This window comes from Nycticebus coucang, chromosome 14 (genome assembly GCF_027406575.1).
Source record: "Nycticebus coucang isolate mNycCou1 chromosome 14, mNycCou1.pri, whole genome shotgun sequence".
NCBI lineage: Eukaryota > Metazoa > Chordata > Mammalia > Primates > Lorisidae > Nycticebus > Nycticebus coucang.
In genome coordinates, this window is record NC_069793.1 from 12,213,617 (window position 1) to 12,239,844 (window position 26,228).

Consider the following 26,228-nt stretch of genomic DNA (forward strand, 5'->3'; position numbering starts at 1 on the left):
AGTAAGACAAAAAGCATGTAAAATATATCAATAATTTTTTTAAACTGGGTGTGACAGCTCACTCCTGTAATTCTAGCACCTTGGGAAGCTGACGGCAGGAGGATAGCTTTAGACCAGGAGTTTGAAACCAGCCTAGGCAACATGATGAGACCCCATCTATACAGGTAATAAAAGAAATTAGCCAGGCATGGCTGTGTGCACCTGTAGCCCCAGCTACTCATAAGGCTGAGGCAGGAGGATCACTTGATTCCAGGAGTTCTATGATCCTGCTATGGACTCCATCCTAGGTAATGGAGCAAGTCCCTATCTCTAAAATAATAAGAAGAAGGAGAATTTTTCTACTGACAGCATGTTGCAATGACAATATTTTGAGTATATTGGGTTAAATTAAGTATATTATTAATTATACTTCATCTATTTCTTTTTTAATGGGGCACCCAAAAATTTAAAATGACAAAATGTGGCTCCCATCATATACGTATCCGACAGTGCTGTATGGGGGCGTGCACAGGCCTTGCATCCAAAGGCGTGGGCTGGAGCCCAGCTCTGTTCCTTATTAGCTGAGTGACCTTCAGCCGGTCATTTTACCAGTTTGAGCCTTAGACTTTCATCCATAAACTGGAGTTAGCAATGCTTCTCTCAGAAGGCTGTTTGTGAGCAAGTTTTTTGTCAGACTCCTAGTGCAGGGCAGCGATCCCCTGGTTAGCTCAGCTGCCATTCTGGGGCAGAGCAGAGTGTGCCCCTCTGCAGGACTGGCACCAGGCCCCTGGACTAATGCTCCCCAGTGTTGGGAGTGGTGTGGACCCTGCTGACCTAGAGCCTACCATACATCTTTTTTTTTGTTATTGTTGCAGTTGTCATTGTTGTTTTAGTTGGTCAGGGCTGGGTTCGAACCTGCCAGCCTCGGTGTATGTGGCCGGTGCCCACCGTGCATCTTGTTTACACAGACTGACTGTTTGTGTCCTGACAACTTATGAGAACCTGGCTGGCCTGTCCTCTGAGCCCCTGGCTCAGGTTTCAGGTATTCAAAGGGAGCAGCACTGGTTCAAGAATCTGTCCCCTGGATCAATGGGTAGGCAGCCTGACTGGTGCTCCCAGTTTGCAGGTGGACACTTGAGAAGCAACTGGATGGGTGCCTAGTATTCTGCTTCCAACCCTCATTGAGGGGAGCAGTTACCTGGGTTCAAAATGCAGGGAGATAAAGGAAGGATGTTGTGCTGCTTCCCATTGCTCAGATGGGGAAGGGGAGGCCCGAAGACAGTTGAGTACCCATGACAGACCTCCTGGTGCAGCTCTGCAATGATGGCCGACATTTATTTGGTACTTTGCGCATATCAGGCCATTTTAAAATACTTTAGGTGCATAACCCAATTTATTTTTCACAGAAAGCCCATAAGGTGAGGAAACCGAGGCACTGAGAGGTTTAGTAATTTGCTTAAGATTACACAACTAGAAAATGGCTGGGCTGGGATTTGACCCAGGCTGTGTGGTTGCGGAACCTACATTCTTAACCACTTCACTGGGTTGGAATCGAGCATCCTGCGTTCTGATTTGGTGACCATGCCAAAGGTGAGAGGCAGGGAGTTCTGACAACCTTGGAGGTTTTACAAAGTCCCTCAACTCTGCAAATCTCAGCACCTCTGAGCTCAGAAACGATAACCTACTCCCTGCCGTCCAATGGTGACACAATCCAGCATGCAAGGCTCCAGGGACTAATTGCCAAAAGCCACTACCCCCTCCCCCCCCCACACACACAGACACACACAAACACACTCCAAAGATGACCAGCAATGAAAATTCCTTCCTCCCTCAGGGTAGGGGGCCATGGGTGGCCTTTGTCCCACAGCCCTCATAGCAGGGAAGACCTCCTGATTTCAATTCTGAAACCAGAAGAGAGACAGGCCAACTGGAAAAGGAGAGCCATGAACTTAGACGGGGGAGCCCTGAGTGGTAGTGTGCAAAGACTGTTGGGAATGATTTTCTTTAAAAAATTCCCATGGGGGCAAGACATGATTGCAAGAGGGACTTTACCTAACAATTGCAATCAGTGTAACTGGCTTATTGTACCCTCAATGAATCCCCAACAATAAAAAAAAAAAAAAAAAAAAAATTCCCTTGGTGTTGCTAATGGCGAGCAATCAATAAAACAACTAGAAAGAAGGAAAAGCCTGTAATTCTAATACAAGTGGAAGGAAGCATAGCGCCGGCTGTCATATTGGAGGGAGTAGCTGTGTGCCACCTTTGCGGGGGACTTGGAGAGGCTGTTGATGTCCAGGGGGACTGAGTTTTCTTTGTTTCACAGGCCCCCATTATTCACAGGAAGGGCTTGAGGACACAGTCTTCAGCCACTCAGGTCAAAGAAATTCAGCCTTTTAAACTTCCTTTTGTCACCATGTCACACAACAGGAGATGCTCACCTTCTGTGCATGCCTGGATTTTAATCCCCCCACTCTCCATCATCAAATCCAAGGGGAAATAAAGGACAGCAATTCGTAAGCTCGGCTGTAGGGAAGCTTAGCGATATGATCAACACAACATAACAGGCTCTGGGGTATACTCAATTTCTGGATTTCGCCTCTTTCTCTCACCCAAGAAAGTGAGCATGTATACATGTGTGAGCCGCCTTCTCCCGAAAGCTGAGAAATGAGTCTATTACCTGCTCGCATTCAATTCCATTAACATTTGCTGAACTTGTCCCACATGCTGGGAGCTGGAGCAGTTATTAGGGAGATAAGTGTAAGTAGGATGATCCAGGGAAAAGGAGAGTCACCACCTTCCCCAGGCACCAAATTCATCTGAGTAACAGCCTCTACTCTCAGGAAATTCTTTTTTCATGATTTAGAACAGGGACTTTGGGGACAGAACAGTGATCTGAAGCTATCTTTGCCAATTACTAGCTATGTGGCCTAGGGACAGTCACTAAGTCCATCTAGGTTTTATAGTTAAGCTGGCACTGGGCACCATACATGGGCCAACGGGATCATGTCAAGGGCTTCAGGGATAATAAACTGACAGCTGCTGTTATTATCACCCCCCATCCGGACGTGCTGACCTCCTTTCTCTCACGCAGTCCTGAGTGGAGGTGGGAGGGCAGCTGGCCATTGATTCTACATTCCATCCCAAGCATAAAGACGCCTCCAAGGGCCCTTCAGTCTCCTTCTCTGCAAATGGATGAGTCGCGTTCCCAGGAGGCTGTGTTTATTTCTTCCCCTCTCTCTGCCTTTCTTGGGAACCTTATCAGAGATGCCGCAGACTCACAACTTGGCTGCTTCCTTCCCTGGCTCTGCGCACACGGCATCCAGCCTTCCTGGGGAGGAGCTGTGGGCTGCGGTTGTCATGGCAACAGGAGGTCTTCTCAAAGAGAAGGCTCCCTGGGTCCTGGCCCCAAGGCTTCCTAAGGCTCTCTTGCCAGGCTGTGCCTTTGATGGAGGGTTGCAAGCAGCTTATAATAAAAAAAAATCCTGAAGGGTATCAGTATCTGGCTCCAAGAGAGCCCAGCAGGCCAGAATCACTGGCCTTTCACAAATCCCATCTCCTCGATCTCCCATGAGAATTCAGATCGCTGAGTAGAGGAGAAGAACGTCCGGAACCCTCTTCTCGAATCTCCACACAGCAATTCTCTAATGGAGCTGTGCTTCTGGTTGGGGGAAAACCACCTACCAGGTCTTAGGCAGCAGAAAGAGCACTGGACTGGAATCACACATGCCTGGGCTTGAAACTCAGCTTCCTCCTGGCTAGGGTGTGACCTTGGGCAAATCTCTTCCTGACTCACCTTCCTCACAAGACTAACGTAAGATCACAAGAAAAGTCCAATATTTGGGCCACTATAAGTGCCCCAAAAGATCTTTTTGAACAAATGCATCTATAAAATGAATGGATGTGTAGCAGATTATAAACATAAATACAGGATGATAACATCCTTATAAACATAGTGCAGAGAAAAATGGCCGATGATGCCACATCAAGTCAAGAGGTTTATTCTTTGACCTCAAAACTATATGTATAAATTCTAAGAAAAAAAAATTCTCTGGCATGTTCACACTCAGATATGCACAGGGATGTTAACTGCAGCACTGCTTGTAACAGAAGAAATTAGAATTAATCTAACAGTCCACCAGCTGGAAGTAAACAGACTGTACCGTATTACATCAAAGGATGGATTTTTCAGTTGAACAAATGAACTGGGTCTATGTCCACTTGTACAGATCTTGAAAACAATAAGAAAAGTACCATTTGTATGAAATATGGCACATGTCCCCATATCATCCATCGTGTATGGATACATTTTTCTATAATAAAAGTATAAAAACATGAAGAAAAAGGCACATACATCACACTCTGGAGTGTGAGTGTTTTGGAGACAAAAAGGTAAGGAATTATTTAAATAGTAGACTGTATAGTTTTCTTTCTTACTAATATAGATCTGAACAAATCGGGCAAAACTGTAAACTATATTTCTTCAGTCTAGGTGGTGAGGCTGCATGGGGTTTGTTAAAACACTCTCCGTGCATTTCTGTGTATTTGTAATATTTCTCTTTAGCAAAATGTCCGGAAGATTCCATAATAGGCTTATAACAAATTATCTTTGAAGGTAGCATTATTGGGAGGTATCCTTTTTTTTTTTTAATTCTTTAAATTCTGTATCATTTTTACTATAGGCAATTTTAGAGATCAAAATAAAAACGAAATTTAAACTAATTAAAGCATGTATGAAAAACTTTTGTAAATTGTCCTTATCACGTCAGTGCACCATGCCGATCATTCTTGAGCTGTTCCCTGGGTAAGAAAGCTGTGGGGTTTTATAGTTTAAAAACTTTTTAATCTCCTTAACAATGCTTGGAAGCAGACACTATTATCATCATCACCTTGCAGATGGAGGAACTTAGGACCCGACAAATCAAGCAACTTTCTGAGGCAACAGAACCCACGAGAAGCAAAGCAGGGATTTGAACCCAAACTGAGGGCTTTCCTGGACTCTGCCTTCAGTCCATCGTTGGGCCAAGAGGCTCCGGTGTCAAAAGCTAACTTGAATCCAGGAACCCAGAGGAGGGAGAGGCCTGCTGTGCCGTGTGGGGCTGGTGAGTGAATCCAGGAAGTGATTGCAGGGGAGGTGACCTTTGGGCCAGCGCTTGAAGGTCAAGGAGCACCTTTACTGAGGACTTTCTCTGTGCTGAGTTCTGTATGTACCTTACCTGATGACCTGAGAGGAGGTGCTGGTATAAAACCCATTAAAGAGGTTTAGAGAATTTAAGTCACTAGCTCAGGGTTACACAGCTTGTGTTGACAGAGCCAGAATTCAGATCCAGATTTGTTCCCCAGATTCACTCTTTCTACTATTATCAGGAGACTTCAAAGGAGTGAGAAGAGGTAAGTAGAGGGTTTGGGCTGGAGGGCACAGAGTGAGCAAAAGCCTAGAGGCAGGACAGGACTGGGGGTGTTGGGCTAGAGACTCAAGATATGAAATTCAAGAATGAAATCCCCCAGTGCATGGTCCTCTGTGCAAACCCTGGCTGGGAGGAGGAGCGGAGACTGAAACCACTGAGCCCTGAATGACTTTCCCGGGGGCCTGCCCCCACCCACCGGCTCTCAGGAGGGGCCCTGCTTCGAAGTCTCCCAGAGCTGCTGGAACAGCAGTTTCTGGGTGAATGAAGTTGGTACGTGGGCAAGAAGCAAAAATCCTCTCCACTCCTGGAGGTGATGCTGAAACTTTTCCAAGGTGGTGTAAAGCCCTGGAGAGAAAGCCCCCCTGAGATCGGACATCCAGAGACCATCAGGAGTCGTTGGCCTCCCAAACAGGCGGGAGTTTAGGCTGGCTGGGCTCGGCTCACTGGGCACGTCTCCTGTGTCCATCAGCTCCACGGTACAATAGTACCGTCCCTGTTCACCACCTGCCTCATCTCTGTAAGTAAATGGATGTTCAAATCAGGTTTTAGGAGAAGCAGGAGAAAGCACTGGGGTTATTCCATCTGATACTTCAAAACCGCCTTGTGTTAACAGCCTTGATCCATATGGTCTTAGGGTAGGACTCAGGGATTCAAGTTCAGGAAATACAGGTGGGTTCCCTGAAAGGGAGGTAACTTCTGAATGCCCCTGTGTGCACCTGCTTTGTATATTGAGCATGCCCACTCCTATTATTCTCCATAAGTGGCCCGTGAGGTCTTAGTTTTCCAGGCAAAAAACTAGAAAACAGACTTAACTGCATGAAGTGATTTGCCCAAGGTCACCGTTCCTAAGAGGTGGAGCCAAATTTGACTTCAGGTCTCTCTAATTCAGAACCTACACTCTCGGCCATCAGGCTAAACAACTCCCCTCTGTAAGTCACAGCTGGGGTGCTCTGAAGTGGCTAAAGTCCCTTCTCATCTTTATAGCCCTTCGTCAGAGAGGTGCCTCTCATTCCCTCTTCATTTCTTCTTTCCTTGGCCAGGCTCATGTCCCATACCTTGGTTGGGGACCCAGATGAACTTGTGGGTGATTATGATCAGATAGAAGTGCTATCTCAGGGCTTGGAATAAAGTGCTCTGGGGAAAGTAGAGGTGGTAGGGAGTAACTTGAACTTCAGAGAACAAGGGACATTTGAAGAGGTCTTAGGGTAGGAGTTCTCAAGGATGAGAAAGTTAATGGAAACAGGTGGCTTCCAGGCCTTTGCCAAACAACCCGACAGCTCTCATTTGCATGTTTCCCTCCCTGTGGTGCAAAGTCTTTAGACCTCCAAACCAGGCCAAGCAAGGACTTGGATGAATATTTGGTCAATGCCAAAGTATGACAAATACTTGGGAACTCTTGAAGAGGTTCGAGGTGAGTATCCCAGGCTCTGGCAAGCAGCACTCGCTGCTTTAGGGTAAGGGTCCAGCTCAGGTAACTCATCTCTTCCACTCACCACCCAGGCTGCCTTTCCAATCTACTCATCTGGCTGGTGACTTTGTTTCCAAACTCTGGAGTCTTTGGGAGCAGAGAGGCCAAGGATGAGGCAGAACATGGCAGATTGGAAGCTTGTAGATTTGGGGTCAGAATGATGTGCATTCAAATCCTTTATCTTCCTCTTAATAGCAGGACCTGACTTTCTTACCTCTCTGATATAAACAGTGACGTTAATACCAACTTTCTGGGGCTCTGGGGAGTATAAAGGAGAAGGTGGGCACCCCAGGGCTGGCTCTCAGTATCCAGTATGATAATACTAGCATGGTTCTTTGCCGTAATTCTGAACCCCAGACACACCCAAACCGAAAGTGTTTTCATGACTCTGTTGGTGGCAAGACTTCGTCGTTTATTCTGTGTGATGTGAAAAATCATACATTTTGTGGCAGAAATGTGACAATATTTGATTACAGTGACTGACCAGACCCCCGCCAAGACATTACATAGTATTCAATATCTACACCACATCATCTTTCTAAAATCCAAGACATTCTGGCCGGGCGTGGCAGCTCACACCTGTAGTCCTAGCACTCTGGGAGGCAGAGGCAGGAGGATTGGTGGAGCTCTGATCAGCCCTAGCAAGATCCAGACCCCATCTCTACTCAAAATAGAAAAATTAGCCAGACATTGTGGAAAGTGCCTGAAGTCCCAGCTACTCGGGAGGCTAAGGCAGGAGGACTGGTTGAATCCAGGAGTTTGAAGTTGCTATGAGCTAGGCTGAGGCCATGGTACTCTACCCTGGGCAACAGAGTGAGACTCTGTCTCAAAAAAAAAAAAAAAAATCTAAGACATTCTAAATTCAGAATTGCCCCCGGTCCCACAGATTCTACAAAGGGATTGTGGACCTGTAATTTTCCCCGTCTCTCCCCTGAAGAAGTAACCATGATGGTCAGTTCTCAATTAAAATGTGAGGACAGAAAAGTCACCTTTACTCCCCCGGCTTCTTCCTCTCTCCCCACCTGACTGCACGGAAACTCTCTTTGCTTTTTTGTTTTTGTTTTTGAGACAGAGTCTCACTATGACGCCCTGGGTAGAGTGCTGTGGCATCACGACTCACAGCAACCTCAACTCTTGGGCTTAAGTGATTCTCTTGCCTCAGCCTCCCACATAGCTGGGACTACAGGTGCCTGCCACAACACCTAGCTATTTTTTTGTTGCAGTTGTCATTGTTGTTTAGCCGGCCCAGGCTGGGTTTGAACCCGCCAGCCTCAGTGTATGTGGCTGGTGCCGTAACCACTGTGCTATGGGCGCCGATCCTGGAAACTCTCTTTGGAAAGGGGTCCCTTCTCTAAAGGATAAGAAAGGCAAATGGCGGGGAAGTGGACACAAGGTAGGCACAGGCACCTCCCAGAAGAGGGAACAGGCAGGCCCCATAAACACAGGGAAGTATCCAGCCTGTCAGTGACAGGGACATGGAGATAAGACCCTGGGGAAACGTCCTGAACACCCACCAGACAGGCAAGATCTAAACAACAAGGGGAGACGGACTACTAGAGAGAAGAGAGGCATTGCTGGGGAACCCCTTTAGAAGACATTGCCATGGTCATGACCCAGCAAAGCCACTCCTGAATAGTGTGGGGCTTTCTAACGTTTTTGTCTGCACCTAGGTAACAAATGACGCAGTACCTAACCCCCACACATATGCACACACACCGCTATAGGTTGAATTGCATCCCCCCCGGAAAGAGTCCTAAGTCCCAGTACCTCAGAATGTGACCTTATTTGGAAAGAAGGGGCGATCAAGTTAAAGTGAGGTCACAAGGCTCTCACTTTGTAGATGGGCCCTAATTCAGTGTGACTGGCGTCTTGTCAAAAGGGGCAAACTGGATACAGACAGCTGCATATAGGGAGAACACCGTGTTAAGATGAAGGCAGAGATCTGGATGATATTTCTGCCATCCAAGGAATGCCACAGATTGCCAACAAAGCACCAGAAGCTGCAGAGAGGGAGAGGAGCGAGCAGCTTCTTCCTCCCAGCCCTCAGAAGGAACCAGCCCTGCTGAGGCCCTGATCTTGGACTTTCAGCCTTTAGAACTCTGGGGTGATGCGTTTCTGTTGTCATGGCTCAGTCTGCCCCAGCAGCCCCAGCAAACTAAGCTGCATGCATCTATACACACCTGTGACAAAAGTCGCCTCCAGGGATGGGGGCGGGAGTTGGGGAGAGCCGGGAGGAGCTTCTAGAGCAGTGGTTCTCAACCTTCCTAATGCCACGACCCTTTAACGCAGTTCCTCATGTTGTGCTGACCCTCAACCATAAAATTATTTTTGTTGCTACTTCATAACTGTCATTTTCCTACTGTTATAACCATAATGTAAATATCTGATGTGCAGGATGACCCGTGTGAAAGGTTCGTTCCACCCCCAAAGGGGTTGCGACCCACAGGTTGAGAACCGCTGTTCTAGAGGATTCTGGCAGCATGGTGGTGTAGGGCCGAGATAGGTACCAGCCTCCCTTCCAGATGCCACAGAGCTATGAGCCCACAAGTGCTTCTTGAGATTGAATTCAGGGGGGCCATGTTGAGGTCTTCAGGCAGGGTCTTGGCATCTGTTTAGAGCAAAAGAGCTGACAAGCTGACATGGCCCTACCCAGCTAACCTCAGAGAGGTTGGGGAATGTGTCAAGGTCACTGCAGAAGTGGTTGAGCCTGGAATCCACGTGGGTCTCATAGCCCCTAGGGCCTGCATTCTCACAGCCATCAGACAAATGTGGATGAAAACCAGCCTGACACCAGTCACCACACCCGCCTTCCTGCTGAGAAGACAAAGCCCTTGACACCCGCCAGAGGCTAAAAACTCCCTGTGAAGGTGCCGGGTGAGATTTTTCTCTCCTTGCTTCCCTTCTAATGTGGTTGTTGTAATGCTCTTACAATAAGAATGACTAATGTTTACACAGCGTCTGAATTGTTAGCTAGAATTGGGTGGGAGTGACAAGGAGAGTGGGTAGAATTACTGTGACAGGGGTAAGTCCCTGTCCCTTTCCAGGGCCTCGGTTTTTCCAGGGATGGTCTGCGCAACTGGAGGCCCTCTCCAGGCTCACCACCTCTGACTGTTGACTTCCCTCATGATACAGCCCCCCACTGTCCCCAAATCCTTCCACCAGCTAGTAAAATGGTTCCCGAAACAGGCCTGGGACAGAAAACAATTTAAGAGATAAGATTAAATGGTATTTGCGAAACTTGGTAAATGTAGAATGTAAAGGTTTTGGCACAGTAACTGAGATAACGCCGGAAAGGCTATGTTAACCACTGTGATAAAAATGTGTCAAATGGTCTATGAAGCGAGTGTATGATGCCCCATGATCATATCAATGTACACAGTTATGATTTAATAAAAAAATAAAATAAAAATAAAAAAAAAAGATTAAATGGTATTGAATCACCCAGTAGGCAAATTACTCCTTTTCCAGTTCTTCAGTGGTGGCTACAGTAAGGAGAAAAACCCTGTGGTACTACTCAGCCTTTAACACCTGGTGCTTTTTAACAAAGGGAGAGCAGGCTCAGGCTTGGAGGGCAAGTTATTTAATGACACTTTTGTTTTCAGCGTCTTATTGCTTATATGGTATATATGCTATTTATTAAACTAATATTGGTTGACAGATAATGGTAGTGATGGAAGATTTGTAGGTTTAAATAAACTTAATTTCATTTTATTATTATTATTTTGAGACAAAGTCTCACTTGGTCACCGTTGGTAGAATGCCATGGCATCACAGCTCACAGGAACCTCAAATTCTTAGGCTCAAGTGATCCTCTTGCCTCAGCCTCCCAAGTAGCTGAGACTACAGGTGCCCACCACACCACCGGGCTATTTTTAGAGATAAGGTCTTGCTCTTGCTTAGGCTGATCTTGAATTCCTGAGCTCAAGCAATCCACCCGCCTCCCAGAGTGCTAGGATTACAGGCCTGAGCCACCACGCCTGGCCCTAAATAAACTTACTTTTAAAAAGGAGTTTATGTAAAATAATTTGTCAAATAATTATATACACATGAAGGGCAAATCATATCACACCCTTCTATGCTTAAGACTCTCTGATGGTTTTGCATTTCCCTTGGATTAATTCAAAACCCCAAGTGCCCCCAGCTCCTGCCAACATCTCCCACTTTATCTCCTCTACTCCCCCGTCCCTCTGCAATCTTCTCTCGCCCACCAACCTCACTTGGGGTTTGGAATTAATCTGAGGGAAATGGGAAAACATAAGAGAGTCTTAAGTATAGAAGGATGTGATCTGATTTGCCCTTTCTGTGTATATGGTTATTCGACAAATATTTTTATATCAATTCCTTTTAAAAAACAAGTTTATTTAAATCTAGAGATCTTCTATCACTACCATATCTTTCCACCTATATTAGTTCAATGAATAGCATATATCCATATAAACGAACACTGAAAACAAAAATGTCATTAAATATTCCTGCCTCAGGGCCTTTGCACCTGCCCTCTCCTCTCTGCCTAAAATGTCCTTCTCCCTGACTGTGGCATTTCAAGATCATCTCATCATTCGGGTCTCTGCTCAGCAGCTTCAGAGGCCCCACCTAGATCTCGAGCCCTGTGACTTCTGGTCTCCTTAGGTTGTCTTATTCCCCTTGTTGCCGTATTTTTCTCTGCAATGATACCATTTTGGAATGTGTTTACTTATTTGTCTGTTTTCCCCATTAGAATATAAACTCCTGAGGATGAGGGTTGTCCCTTATCCTCAGTGACTTAAACAGTGCTCAACATATAATAGTAGCTCAACAAATGAACGGCAAAATTTGTAAAGGTGGAGGGAGAACTAGTCCTGAGGCGAAGAGGAGCCAAGACTGAGTAAGACGGTGGCCATCAAAGGCTCAACCTGAGGGCGGCTCAATCCTTGGCCACTTACAATGCACTGAGCCAAAGAAGCCAAGCCAGGGACTGTAATTATAGAAGGACAGGTGGAGTCGTAACACCACTGTCAGGCGGCTCTCCTTGTACTAACTGAGTCAGGCGAGAATCATCCATAATGTTACAACTAGTAGGCAAAGTTTCCAGGGGACCAAACTATTTACATATTTGCCAAGAAAGAGCACCTTTACAGTGGGGAAATCTAACAGACAGCACCTTTGCCAAGTAGAGTTAGACCACCAGTGATGACAGGGCATTGCTTCTGCGACATGCCTGACAAGAGAGGCATGACTTGAATCATTAAGAATCTACGGAGAAACCCTGGTGAGGGGCGTTTTACAGAATAACTGGACTGTCCACTTCAAAAAGATCAATCTCATGAAAGAGAAAGACCATCTGAAAAACTTATCTAGATTAAAAGAGAATAAAGAGCGTGAGAATTAAATGCAGCGTGTTGAATGGAAATTTCTTTTCAAGGATATCTTTTCAAGGATAATCTTTTAAAGGATATTTTTGGAGCCATTGGCAAAACCAGGATAAGGTCTGTAGATTACCCGTTAATATTGCATCAATATTAATTTCCTGATTTTCATAAGTGTACTGTGATTATATGAGAATATGTCCTTATTTAAAAAAAACAAAAAACAGCACATTGGAGTATTTAGGAGAAAGGGACATTATTCCTAAAACCTATTCTAAAATGGTTCAGGAAAAAAGTAATAGAAAAATAGACACATTGAGGTAGGATAATCAAGCAAATGTGCTCGAATGTTAACAGCTGGAGGGTGTGAGTAAAGAGCATATGGAAATTGTATTATTCTTTCAATTTCTCAGTAAAGTCTGAAATTAGGCTGAAATTAAAAGTTAACAGAAAACAAAACTGGAAGAAAAAGATGGCAGAGCCTGAAGGGGCTGTCAGATGGGTGGGGCAGAGCCCAGGGTCACCTGTGTCCATGCGGGGCCATGTCAGGCCACATCGGGCCACATTATTCCCCGGCACCCTCGCCATGGGGGTGTGAAGCTGATTGTGCACCTGGTTCACACAGGTCAGCACCAGACCCTGCTGGGCATTGTGGGAGGAGGCCTTGGGCAAGGTCTGCAGATGGCTCTCCTGCCCTATCCATGACTTTGGGCATGTCATCCCCACTCCATATCTCACTGTCCTCCTCTGACAAATTGGAGGAGATGACTGGCACCTCTCTGGTTGTTTTGGTTTTTTTTCCTGCTCAAATGCCACAGTGATATTTCTAGACTCCCATCTGGGCAGAGCAACACATTTCTCCGAGAAGTGTCGTTCCTTTGGCGAGTGTTTTACTTTAGCCAAAGGAAGGAGGGGAAGCAAGATGCTAGGCAGGGTGGGGACCAGGCCTCCTACCAGTCCTGGGGGGCTTTCCCACCTCTGCCCTGCCTCGCCCCATTCCCTGGAAGAGGTGGACATCCATATACTGAAGGGCAGACAAGATCCTCCCTCACCACCCCCCTTTAGAAAGATGCAGCTGCAGGAACGGGTCTGTGACCAGAAAGGGAGTCTGATCCCAGCTCTGTCACATACCTCTGGTGGCACTGCTCTGGAGGCCCTGCTCAAACCCTGCCCAGTTTCCAGGGCTGGGAAAGAGAACTGGGCTTAGAGTCCTAAGTTTGAGCTGAAGATCCGACATCTACTGTTAGAGTCATCTAGGTACAGTCACTTCACCTCTTCCAGCCTTAGTCACTAACTTGGTGAAACGGGGAATAATAGTTACACGCCCCCAAGGGCAGAGGTGAGAAGGCAGGTTTTCCTATTTGCAGAGTGCTGCAAGGAGGCTGTCATCCTTGTTATTGCCTGGCTAATAGTCACAAATTACACTTTGTGTGTGTGCCTGCTGTGGGCCAGTCCCGTGTTCCACCTTTTCATGAGTATTAGCTCATTGCATCCTCGAGACACAGCAGTCTGGATACATCAGACAAAGAAAAGGGGCTGGCCCTCGGCTCCTTTGGGAATTTCAGCTGCATCCACTCTCCATGACCTGTGGGACCAGGTCCCCACTAGTGGCCTCTCAATGGCTATCCTACTTCCAGGTTTCTGCTCAAGTGGGTCCTTCTGTCTAAAATCCTTTTGAGGGGTGCCCATAGCTCAGTGGTTAGGGAGCCGGCCACATGCACTGGGGCTGGTGGGTTTGAACCCAGCCTGGGCCTGCTAGACAAACAAACAAAAAACAGCCAGGTGTTGTGGCAGGCACCTGTAGTCCCAACTACTAGGGAGGTTGAGGTAAGAGAATCTCTTGAGCCCAAGAGTTTGAGGTTGCAGTGAGCTAGGGTGACAAAGTGAGACCCTGTCTCAATTAAAAAAAAAAAAAACCTTTTTAATCCCCTAACTTCTTGTTTTGAGATTATAGCCTAGCCTATGGTGGCTCATGCCTGTAATCCCAGTGCTTTAGGAAGCTGAGATAAGAGGATCGTTTGAGACCAGGAGTTTGAAGTTGCAGTAAGCTATGATGGTGCCACTGTACAAAGTAAGACCCCATCTCTATAAAAAAAAATTTTTAATTAAGCTGGTGGTATGGGCCTGATGATATGTTCCTATAATTCCAGCTACTCAGGAGGCTAAGGCAGGAGGATCACTTGATCCCAGGAGCTCGAGGTTGCAGTGAGCTGTGATCATGCCTCCAGCCTGGGTGACAGAGCAAGACTCTGTGTCTAAAACAAAAAACAAGACAAAAGAAATTGTAGACTCAAGAAAAGTTGCAAAAAAAAAAATAGCACAGAGAAGTCCCCTGAACACATCACTCGGCTTCCTCCAGAGGTGACATGTTATGACATGGATTTAAATTCAGCATCAGCCACGAGTTTGGGATGAAATATGTAACTTTCTGAGCCTTGGCTTTCTCACCCATAAAGTGGGGATGATTGCCTTCACGTTGTCAGGTGTGATGAGATTGGCAAAGCAGGAGCTTGGAGAGCTTAAGTCCCCAGCAATGGGAGGTGATTACAATGATCATAGGATTGTACCTGTTGTCATACCTATCCCAGGCTGACGCTGATGTATTTTATCACCTTTTTCTTTTTTTTTTAGTTTTTTTTTTGTTGTTGTTTGTTTTTTTTTGTAGAGACAGAGTCTCACTGTACCGCCCTTGGTAGAGTGCCGTGGCGTCACACGGCTCACAGCAACCTCTAACTCTTAGGCTTACGCGATTCTCCTGCCTCAGCCTCCGGAGCAGCTGGGACTACAGGCGCCCGCCACAACACCCGGTTATTTTTTTGTTGTTGTTGCAGTTTGGCTGGGGCTGGGTTTGAACCTGCCACCCTTGGCATATGGGGCCGGCGCCCTGCTCACTGAGCCACAGGCGCCGCCCTTTATCACCTTTTTCATGATACTACAATGTCCTATCACACATCTCAGTGCCAGCTCAGGGCATGACAAACAGCAGGTGCTCAATAAATATGAAAAGATGGTGCCTCTTGCCAGGCGAGCTCTCCCCTGACTCATGGGGTCTCTTTAACTTCACCTTCATTTCTGGTCTCCAAGTGCATGGCAATGGCTGGCAAACCCCAAGAAGGAGGGCCAAGGTGAGGGAGGCAGTCACACTTAATCCTCTCGGTCGCTAAGAAGAGAGGCCCCTCAGAGCTGTCCCTGGAATCAATGGTGAGGCTGCAAGCTCAGGGGTGGCATTTGGGGGAGAGACCTCCTACCAGGATAAAGGGAGACCAGGGCCCTCTTTCATGGACTGTGGGCTGGGAGGCCCAAGCTCAAGCCTTGGCATTTAACATGCTACTGGTTTTGGACGCATATCTTAGTTTCACTAAACTTTGGTTTCCTCATCTGTAGAATGAGGTTGCCATGTGGGTAAAGCAGCTCATCGTGCAAACACTGCTATGTTAACCACTAGGTCTTCTGTTCACGTATGCAAGGGATTCACTTTGGCCTTGCTGTGCAACATTTATAAGCGAATACTTCTGAGTGCTGCATTTTGGATGGGTGTTGTTAGATACATTTCCTAAATTAACTTTTACACCTTGGTGAGCTGGGAGTTTTTATCTCCAACATGCAGGCATAGAAATAACCCTAGCAACGTGCACAGCAAGATGGAACGCAAGTTGGCCTGACTCCAGCCAGGGTCCATGAGCCTATGCGGGAAGATGCCGGCCGAGGCCGTGATATTGTGCCCCTCCTAGGGCGAAGTTTCTAAGGGCCAGGTCTTTGTTGTTTGCAGGTGGCTGCCCTGCTCCACACCCTGTAAGGCCTCAAGGAACACACACAAAGTACGAGGATTTTTAGGCTGGGTCCTTAGTGTTCAATTTGCCCATTTTTTTCTAGGAAGGAAACTAGGGCCAGAGAAAGGAAGGAACTTGTCCAGGAAATTACCCAGCATGTTAGGGTCAGAGCTAGTTCCAAAAATCCATTCCCCTCTCACCCTTCCTCAAGGATCTTTCTACCCAAACTGCAGGGGTTAGTTTTCCAGGTATGAGGGAACATGAACTTGGGTGTCATCCCCAACTTCAAAGCTCACTGGAGAAACTGCTTGCCTGGCTGCCCACGGTGCAAGGAGACACCCCCCTCCACAATGCGGGGCCCTCGTGTCCAGGACATCTCAGGGAAGCTGAGCAAGCAGCTTCCTCAGGCTCTGTACCACAAGGTGGGCATAGTACCAGCCCCTCTGTCCCTTCTCTGGATCAGTGTTTCCAAAGTAGGGGGCCCATTCCCAGAGGTACACAACATGATTTATGTGGTCCCTGACTTGGCACTAAATTACGTGCCCTTTATTTCCCTTTCAGTATTTCTGATTACAGGATGGCGGAGAAATGCTCTCATGGGGCTAGTCTCTACTGCCCAACACCTGCAACCCTCCCTAAAGCAGAAAAATGACTTCATTTTGTTTCCATTATGTTTGTTTTCACCATTATAATCATTTTGCCAATTTACAATGGCTTTCCTTTTAAAGGAGAGATGTAAAGTTTCTCCTGAAAAATAAATGTATTTAAGTTTAAAACAGCAGTTAAGAAAGAGTGCTAGGGGTAGCGCCTGTGGCTCAGGGAGCAGGGCAATGGCCCCATATACCGAGGGTGGCTGGTTCAAACCCAGCCCCGGCCAAAAACTGCAACAACAACAACAACAAAACAAAAAGTGCTAAGAAATTGTCTGGTCGATGGCACTTTGGCAAACATGGGAAGGCCAAGTGGTTCAAGGGCCCCAGAAAGTGCAGTTCTGGATGACTCACCAGGCCCTGATGGGAAGGAGGCCTGGAGGACATGGTGGCTGGGAAAGGCTATGGGACCTGGGGAATCCCAGCCCCACCACAGTCTGCTTGAGCACCTGGTGTGAGTGTTAAAGTTGGTGGTTTCAAATCTGTGGTCCAAGCAGGGAGAGAGTAGCCAGGTAATCAGGGGTGTTTTCTCCCACTAGGTAGTTCTTGGAAATCCTCCTAGCCCTTGTCTCAAAGCCTCAGCTGAGATCACCTGCTTATTCCTCCTTGCTCCCAGGGAAAAGGTTGATTTCATAGGTCAGAAATGAACAGCTGTGGGCCCAAATTTATTATTGAGTATTCCCATCAGAAAATGAGGCTGGTGCTGCCATTATAAAAAGGCCTCACCAAATGTGGACTGAATGAAGGAGGCTGTGGGCTTTGTTTCCCTCTCATTCCGGACCCCTCTGTAATCACCTATGTTCAGCTAAAAGTGCCAGCCCCAGCTCCCTAGGAGCCATCCCCCTCCATGCCCCCTCTGTGGTGGTGGCCATGCTAACGTCCTCATCAGTCATTGACCCGTGGGCAGAGAGCCATGCTAAGCCGGAAGGAATATGCAGGCTCCTGCAACACCTTGTGTATATGTGTGTATCTATGAGGCGTAGTCTGGCCAGGCAAGAAGAATGTAAAAAGAATTCAGAATAGAAAAGCAAACATGTGTTTAATTTAATCCAATCAAGAGGTGAAGCTGTCTCAAGCCGGAAGGAGGTAAAGGATATTAGGTTTGCATAACATGGATCCAGAGATCACGGGTCAAGGGACCAGCCCAACTGGAGGGCTCAGGCCATCAAAAGAGGCATAGCACAGTCAACAGTGGCACAGGAGAACCGTATCTAACGTTTTGGTGAAACAACAAAAAAGCCAACCTTAACTCAATCCACTGAGATGGAAAATTTCAACCTGCTTGATATAACCCAAGTTTTTTTTTTTTTTTTTTTTTGAGACAGATTCTCCCTCGGTCACCCTGTGTAGAGAGTGGTGTCATAGCTCACAGCAACTTCAAACTTTTGGACCCAGGAAATCCTCTTGCCTCAGTCTCCAGAGTAGCTGGGACTATAGGCACCTGCCATGATGCCCGGCTAGTTTTTCTACTTTTAGTAGAGATGGGTCTTGCTCTTGCTTAGGCTGATCTTGAACTCCTGAGTTCAAGCCATCCATCTGCCTCAGCCTCCCAAAGTGCAACCCAAGTTACCTTTGATGGCATAGTTGTTTTCTCCTTAGTAAGTAATTTTAACCCGGGAAGATTAGAATTTTAAAAATAAAGACGATAAAGTAGACGCCAGGCATGGTGGCTCACACCTATAATCCTAGCACTCTGGGAGGCCGAGGCGGGTAGATTGCCCTGAGCTCACAGGTTTGAGACCAGCCTGAGCAAGAGCAAGACCCCATCTCCAAAAAAAATAGCCGGGTGTTGTGGGGGGCACCTATAGTCTCAGCTACTTGGGAGGCTGAGGCAAGAGAATCACTTGAGTCCAAGAGTTGGAGGTTGCTATGAGCTATGATGGCACAGCACTCTACCAAGGGTGACAAAAGTGAGACTCTGTCTCAAACTAAATAAATAAAATAAAATAAACCAACATCCCCAGTATTTATACATTTGTGTTAGGTGTAATTTAGGTCAAGTTCTGTGTGTTGGTGCAGGAAGTTCTGTATTTGTACTATTCAAGAACATTGGACCGTTGACTTTCTTTTGAAAGAAAACTAATCAACTGATCAACTAATGGACTTTAGTTCAAATTTTAAGGTGAAATTTAATAGAATTTGACTGTATCTGTAACCATTGTTAGAATACTTAAAAAGACTTAATATTCATTTTGCTTCTGCTAGTTTTTTTAGATCTGAAAGCATTTTTTGAAATCCTTGGGATTGTTTTGTTTCTTATTCCATAAAAAAATGAAATTCATTATATTCATAAATGCAGCTTAGACTATCAAAGGCAGTGCCATCTAATATAAATATAATACAAGCTACATATATAACTTAAAATTTTACAGAAGCCCCATTTTAAAAAAATCTGGACTCAAACTCCTGCGAGATCGTTCTACCTCAGCCTCACAAGTAGCCTGGACTATCCCATGCCCAGAAAGCTTCATTTTTTTTTTTAGAGATAGAGTCTCACTTTATTACCCTCGGTAGAGTGCTATGACATCACAGCTCACAGTAACCTCCAACTCCTGGATTTAGGAGATTCTCTTGCCTCAGCCTCCCGAGTAGCTGGGACTACAGGCGCCCACCACAAAGCCCGGCTATTTTTTTGTTGCAGTTTGGTCGGGGCTGGGTTTGAACCCGCCACCCTCAGTATATGAGGTCGGCATCCTGCTCACTGAGCCACAAGCACCGCTGAAAGCTTCATTTTTTAAAAGTAAAAAGAAATAAGTAAACTTAAATGTATTAATAAAATGTGTTTAACCCAACATACCCAAAATATGATCATTTCAACATGCAATTCACATAAAATTGAGTAATGGGGTATTTTACATTATTTTTTCAACTCATCTTCAAAACCTGTTGCACACTTAACACTTTATACCTTTCTATTCCAACGACCACATTTTAAATGCATGTTTCTGGGGGCTATCGTATTGGACAGCACAAAGCTAAGGGACTTTAATTAGCTACATTTGTAGATGGTATTTATTATTTAAGTTGCTCTATTCAACTTGGTTTGCTCAAATATTAATCAACGGCTCCTTGAAAGTCACTATTAAAAATTACTGGCCTTATACATAAAATGCGCTTTGTATGTTGAACAAGTTAAAGCAAAAACAGATTTTTAGATTTGTTAATTTAAAAAATTGAATAGTATTTTTAAAGTAACCACAAATAGCTTTTTCAGTCATAAAAGCAGCCCTTAAGGGCTTCACCACCCATGGCACAGATGGAGTTAGCGTCACAGACCTGGGCACCACCTTGGCAAGAAATGCCCTGCTCTTCGTTACTAAATCGTAGTGTGGGATCTGGACAAACCGTTACACACTGTCTGCCCAATGTACCCCCATTCCATTGATGGGAAAACCAAGGTCAGAGAAGAAAAGAAGCATCGCCACATGGTGAATTAGGGGGAGAACTGGGGCAAAATCTGGGGTCTCCCGACGCCACCCCAACTTCCCCAGTCCAGGGCTTCTAGTTCATTCTCTCTGCCCCTTCATCCCCAGCTGGGTGATTAGGAAACTAAGGCAGAGAAGTGCAGTCCTCTGGGGGACATCGGCAGCACACTGGAGGGCCTGGACTTCTAAAGCCCTTCATTTAACAACACAAACCAAGGCCCACTCAGAGGCCATCCCAGAATCCAGGACGCCGGGGCAGAGAAATGGCTGCGTGAGGCTCAGGACAGAGCGTAGTGCTGTGACTGGGAAGGGAAGCAGAAGAGGGGAGGTCTGGTTCCCCCTTCTGGCTGCTGGAGCCAGACTCCATCGGCCTGTGGTCCCCAGGGCAGAGGCAGGTGCCCCCATCCTGGACACAGCTCTTGGGGTGAAGGCCTAGAACTCCTTCATGAGCCTCCTTCTCAGCTTCCCTCTTTGCCATCATTTTTCTTTCTTTCCTTTTCTTCTGGGAGACCCAAATCCCTTCTCCCCAGTATGGTTAGCCCAACACAGATGCAGGGTGGGAGCAAGAAAAGCTCAGGCAGGCCCCGGGCAGCGACTCCATGTCAGTCCCGGAGGGGCCGGGGCACCTCTGTGTACGATCTTCCTTCTACCTGGAGAGCCCTTCCTCCTAGGCCGTGTGTCTCAGCAGTAGGACACATGTCACTGGTGGCTCTTAAGAGAGCTTACACGTCACATCTGATGCCATTAAGTCACACTATGAGGAGACAACCCTTTGCTCGCAGTGTTCCCTGTCCTTCTGCAAAGTTGACAAGAGAATGACTGCTGGAGCCAGGCGTCTGCGCCGCCTCCCGGGTCTTGCCTCTAGCAGAGGGGTGGGCGCTGGGCCTTTTGCTAGCATGTAATAGAAATTGGGTTTTGTTACACTATTTTGTATGCTTGCCTTTACCTTTTTTAAAATTTATTTATGACAAACGACACTGGTTTTCCATTTACAATAGTGACGTAAAGTTTCCTTTCAAAACTGAACTCCTACTAGTAACAAGTGAGTCAACTGAATATCCACACGGTTTCAAAAACATGAGCTTGACAATGGTGCTGTTCAAGGCCTATTCCCCCTCTGGCTGCTGGAGGAGCTGGTCTGAAGCCCTGAGTGGGAGAGCCCACTGGGCCCTTGAAGACCTTTTGGATCAAGCTTACTCCTGAGTCTGTAACTGCACCCTGGGGAAGGGCAGAGAGGATGGCCAAGATGGAGGTGAGAAGGGAGGCCACTCTAGGTGCTCCCCCAGTCTCAGCACAGGGGCAGACGGCAGCTGAGTCCCGGAGGTGCTGCTTTGCAGAGTGAGAGGGCAAAGCTGAGATGATCCCCTGTCCCCACCACACACACACGGGGCTGGAGGTACACAAATTCTGAAGGTACGCAGAGCCAGCTGGCTTCCCTGAACCCGTGTGGCAAGATGGAAGTGCCCACAGATGGAAGGAGAGAGAGGAGACCCCTTAAGGCTCTCCACATATACCCAGTCCTCTTAGCCCCCTTCACTGTGTCTTCCTGAGTTTCTGTCACCCAAGACTGAAAGCACTTGGCTCCTCCACGGCAGGGTGAACTGCCCAGAAATCTGGTTCTGTACTGGGTCACCCACTCCCTAAAAATGTGACAGCACAACAAGAGCAGGGAGCTCTTGTATCTCTAGAGCCTGCCCAGCTCCCTCCAGCTTGGACTCCGGCTCAGCAAAACCAGCAAGTATCTGGGGTGCACAGCCAAGCACCCCAAGCTTTCTGGCCACTTGATCCCCTGGCCCATATGGTGAGTGTCTCAGCACTCGGGGGCAGTTCCAGATGGGACAGGGTGGCTATAATCAGCCCTCCTGCTCATTTGTGCCCTAAACTATCCCAGCTAGTTGTGCCAAAGCCATCAGTGACTAGAACTCCCCTTGGTTTCCCTGGATTCTATTTATGGAACTACTTGCCTATGAGCAAGTTAGGCCCCGTGAGCTTGGCATTGAAAATATGATCATCAGTGGCCCTGCCTCTCTAGAAGGTGCACGGCTCCTACCTTAGAGTTGGCATGAAATGGGAAGAGAAGTTGCTGAGCCTAAGTGTGGAAGGTGCACCTTTCTCTCCAGCCCCTAGGGACCTGGTGAGGAGACCTGAAGCATGCTGCCTGCGTCATCTCACTCCCAGGGGGCCTCTCAGGACTGGAGCATTGTCACAGCTCCAGAGACTTCCTGGGACCTGAGCATAGTCTTGGCTAACAGGCTCCAGAAAGGTGACCATGAGAAAACAACCAGAAAGGGGATCAGGAGGCCAGGACCCAGTTCCTCCAGCATGAGTGGTAGGAGGTGAGGGAAGGGGATGTACCTGTGAGGGCTGCCATCAGCGATCCAGCGGTCACCAGGAACAGCCACATGCCTGGGGTCATCTCTGGCTGCTACGCATGCCAGCCAGCAGGAAGTACCATCCTAGGGCCAGCGGAGGACGCGGCCACCGAGTGCCCCTCTCGCCCGCCCGCTCTGGCCTTCTCTGTTCCTGCCTGTGCCTTTCTCTCTGCCACTCGCTCTTACACGCATGCGACCAACCCCAGCCTGTGAGTATCTCTCACGCCTCCCTGTGCTGCTTGTGGTTTTGGTCTCCAGGAAGCCAGGCTGGTGTCACAGGGACTGGGGAGTAGAACCCAGCTGCCTCTGCTGGGAGCCCACCCAGCCTGCTGAACCCTGAAAGTCACGGAGCTGGACACGGACACGCACACATACCCACATTCTTGGAAAAGGGAAGTGGAGGGGCCATGCCTCACTTCTGGAGCAAAAGGGAGAAGTGGTTTGTAGTAGATGCTTCTTCCGTACGTGGTGGGAGAGTGCACGACTGACCCATTTGTCTGTCCTATTCCATGGAATCCTGCTTCATGGGATTATATCCCAAGGCTTACCTTGACCTTGGGAGCAATGGGAAGAGGGAGGGTATGGTCTTGGTACACTTTTGAGAGACATGAGCCTTAGGCTCACCTCCAAGAAACAGAGACTAGGAGGGGTCTGCGAGGTGGCTGTGCCACGCGACCTTCTACATAGACGGAAACCAAGGCCCCCTGAAATGGCACAGAAGGGCCAGCTTCCCCTACCCCTGGGTGCCAGGCCGGGCGTTCCTCTGTGGGAATCAGGCAGAGGATAACCTACGAGGATGAAGGAGGCCTCAGGGCCAGAAGAAACCACAGAAGCAAAGGGCTGAGGGGAGGGAACCCAAGAAGGGAAGGCAGAGAGGCTGAGTTTACAGTCACATATCAGGGAGCAGATGCCACAGGAAGGAGACAGGGACCAGGTGTATCGAATCTACCACTGCACCCCCTGTGGAGCAGACAGTAGATGCTGAATAAGTGTTGCATGAAGACAGGAATAGATAATTGCTTGTCTGAGCAGAAGCTTGAAGTCACTGAGCCCAGAAGGGGACTGATTTCAAATCCCGGCCCTGCCCCATGTGGCACCATCTCAGGTTCACCCCTCCTGGCCCTCATGCATCATTGCTCACTTTCATTTCCCCACCTGTGGGATAGGGAAGACTCCCCCTCCATTAGGAGCCCATAGGGAGCCAGGCCCCTCCTGCCCAAGCCCTGCCCCCGCCCTGGCACCTGCTGTGGCTGCCCCCTTGTGGACAGTCCCTGGCAACACAGACCAGTGCACAGCTGCCTCCAGCTCCCCCCTCATTTACAGAGACTTGGGAGTGTGGATCTCTTGGGCAGGCAAGGGGGAGATACTCTGTGTGGTTTCTTCCCCACCTCTGCCCTCGAGGGGCATGTAGTTCACAAACATGAGTGACCAAAGCACAGGCCAGAGTAAGACACACAATTTGAGGTCTTCTGGTCCTAAGAGAAACATGTTTGAAATGGGCTGAGAAGGATGGCTGGTCTTCCATTCCTGACAGTACAGTAGGTGGCCTCTGCTACCTCAGAGGCCAGGACACAAAAACACATACAAAAGATTTAAGTCATCTTTAAAAACCTATAGCTGAGATGCCAGGAGATGAAGGGAAATAATCAAAGGTCAAAAATGACCAGGATGCACAAATCCAAAGAGGTCATTAGGAGCAGAAGTGGCAGTTGTCCCAAGGCACCCATGGGTCCAGGTGGCCGAACGTGAGTTTAAGGAGCCTTGACAAAACCTGCCGGCTCGGCTGTGACTTTGAGCGGAAGCAAAAGGAACATGAAGCCTGGATGCCCCTCACCATAACTTGGCCACAAATGGGTCTGGAGGTGGAGTTTGTGGTACTTTTGTGGCAAAAAACAGCAACACAGAACAACATAACTAACAAGTCTACTTCAAAGTAAAGTAGACTATAGTCCCTCCAGCACTTGGAAGAAACAAATGACATTGATACTCTTAAGCCCCAAAGGATTTCCACAGAAAAAGTTCCAAAGAATATGAGCGCACATGCAAAAAAAAAAAAAGCACGGAAATGAAATTGTAACACACAGGCTAAAAGGATTTTCAGTGAGACTGGCACAAAGCAGAAAACAAAAGACTCGTACCTTCAAAACTTTTAAATATTGGAATTATGGTATATATAATGTAAGGATGATTTATATGCTTAAAGAATTAGAAGTTGGTAATTGAGGGTATAAATAAGGAGCAAGAGACCTTTAAAAATGATCAGGAAGATCTGAAATTTTAAAAAGCATGTGGTACTTATACAAATTATGTAAAAACATAATCTTCAAAACTGGAAATCTAATGGACAGATTAGACAGCAGATTAACGTGGCTGAGGAGAGAATTCATGAGCTGAAAAAAATGGATCTGAAGCGCTTACCCAGAAAGGAGCAGATGAAAAGATGGAAACTACAAAAGAAGCTAAGAGATGTCGAGGATGAGCAAGTTCTTATTTTTGTCCAATTAGAGTTCTAGAAGAAAATGGACAATTTCCAGTTGATGAAAGACACAATCCTCAGATCCTAGAAGCTCTCACAACCCAAACATAATTCATAAAAAAGATAAAAACTGGGGTGGTGCCTGCGGCTCAGTCGGTAAGGCGCCGGCCCCATATACAGAGGGTGGCAGGTTCAAACCCGGCCCCAGCCAAACTGCAACAAAAAAAATATCTGGGCGTTGTGGCGGGCGCCTGTAGTCCCAGCTACTCAGGAGGCTGAGGCAAGAGAATTGCCTAAGCTCTGGAGTTGGAGGTTGCTGTGATCTGAGAAGCCACACCACTCTATCAAGGGCGATAAAGTGAGACTCTGTCTCTACAAAAAAAAAAAAGAAAAAAAGATAAAAACTGGAAAGCAAGCATTTATAGTGGCAAAATGGTTGACCACTAGAGAGAAGATGGATGAACTAAGTACTGAGTGGACAACCAAATGCTCAATGCCAGCAACTGAAGCTGGAAGACAATGGAGTAACATCTCAAAGTGCTAAGACAAAGTAACTATTAGCCTTGAATAGTTTTTATTTTCTTATTTTTACATATACATGTGTTAATTAGGTTTCCTTTTTTTTTTTTTTTGCCTTCACAAAATTAAAAAGACTTGAAATTTAATAACAATAACAATGTTTAAGATAAGGACTAGAAACAAAAACCTCGTAAAGAACAAACAACATAAATACATTCAGAAAAGGAATCAGCTGGGCGTTGTGATGGGTGTCTGAAGCCTTGAATGGTTTTCAAGAATGAGGTTGAAAAGATACATTTTGGCTCAGTGCCAGTGGCTCAAGCCGCTAAGGCGCCAGCCACATACACCTGAGCTGGTGGGTTCTAATCCAGCCTGGGCCTCCAAACAACAATGACAACTGCAACAAAAAATAGCCAGGCGCTGGGTGGCGCCTATGGCTCAACAAAGTAGGGCGCCAACTCTATATGCCAGAGGCGGGGGGTTCAAACCCAGCCCCGGCCAAAAACTGCAAAAAAAAAAAAAATAGCCAGACATTGTGGTGGGTGCCTGTAGTCCCAGCTCCTTGGGAGGCAGAGGCAGGGGAGCACTTGAGCCCAAGAGTTGGAGGTTGCTATGAGCTATGATGCCATGGCACTCTACCCAAGGTGAAAGCTTGAGGCTCTGTCTCATTAAAAAGAAAGAAAGAAAAGAAAAGATACATTTCCAGATGAAAACTGACAACATTTACAACTAACAGACCCTTACCTAAGGAATTCTAGAGGATGTCCTTTAAGAACAAGAACAGTAATCCCAGAAAGCCGAAGATTCAAGTAGGAATGA

The 26,228-nt window shown here is 47.0% G+C and overlaps 1 protein-coding gene across 11 annotated transcripts in view; it reads right to left on the reverse strand.

The window, feature by feature from the left end:
- CD6 (CD6 molecule) overlaps positions 1-22,696 on the reverse strand; it is a 41,873-nt gene extending 19,177 nt beyond the window's left edge. For 2 of the 11 annotated variants that reach the window (XM_053560173.1, XM_053560172.1), the window contains exon 1: positions 22,398-22,690. In XM_053560173.1, the coding sequence (XP_053416148.1) occupies positions 22,398-22,458 (61 nt within the window). In that variant the 5' untranslated portion in view covers positions 22,459-22,690. Of the gene's footprint in view, positions 1-22,397 lie in introns of all 11 variants that reach the window. The other 9 variants (XM_053560175.1, XM_053560171.1, XM_053560180.1 and 6 more) reach the window with 7 other exon arrangements.
- Between the last annotated feature and the right edge of the window lie 3,532 nt (positions 22,697-26,228).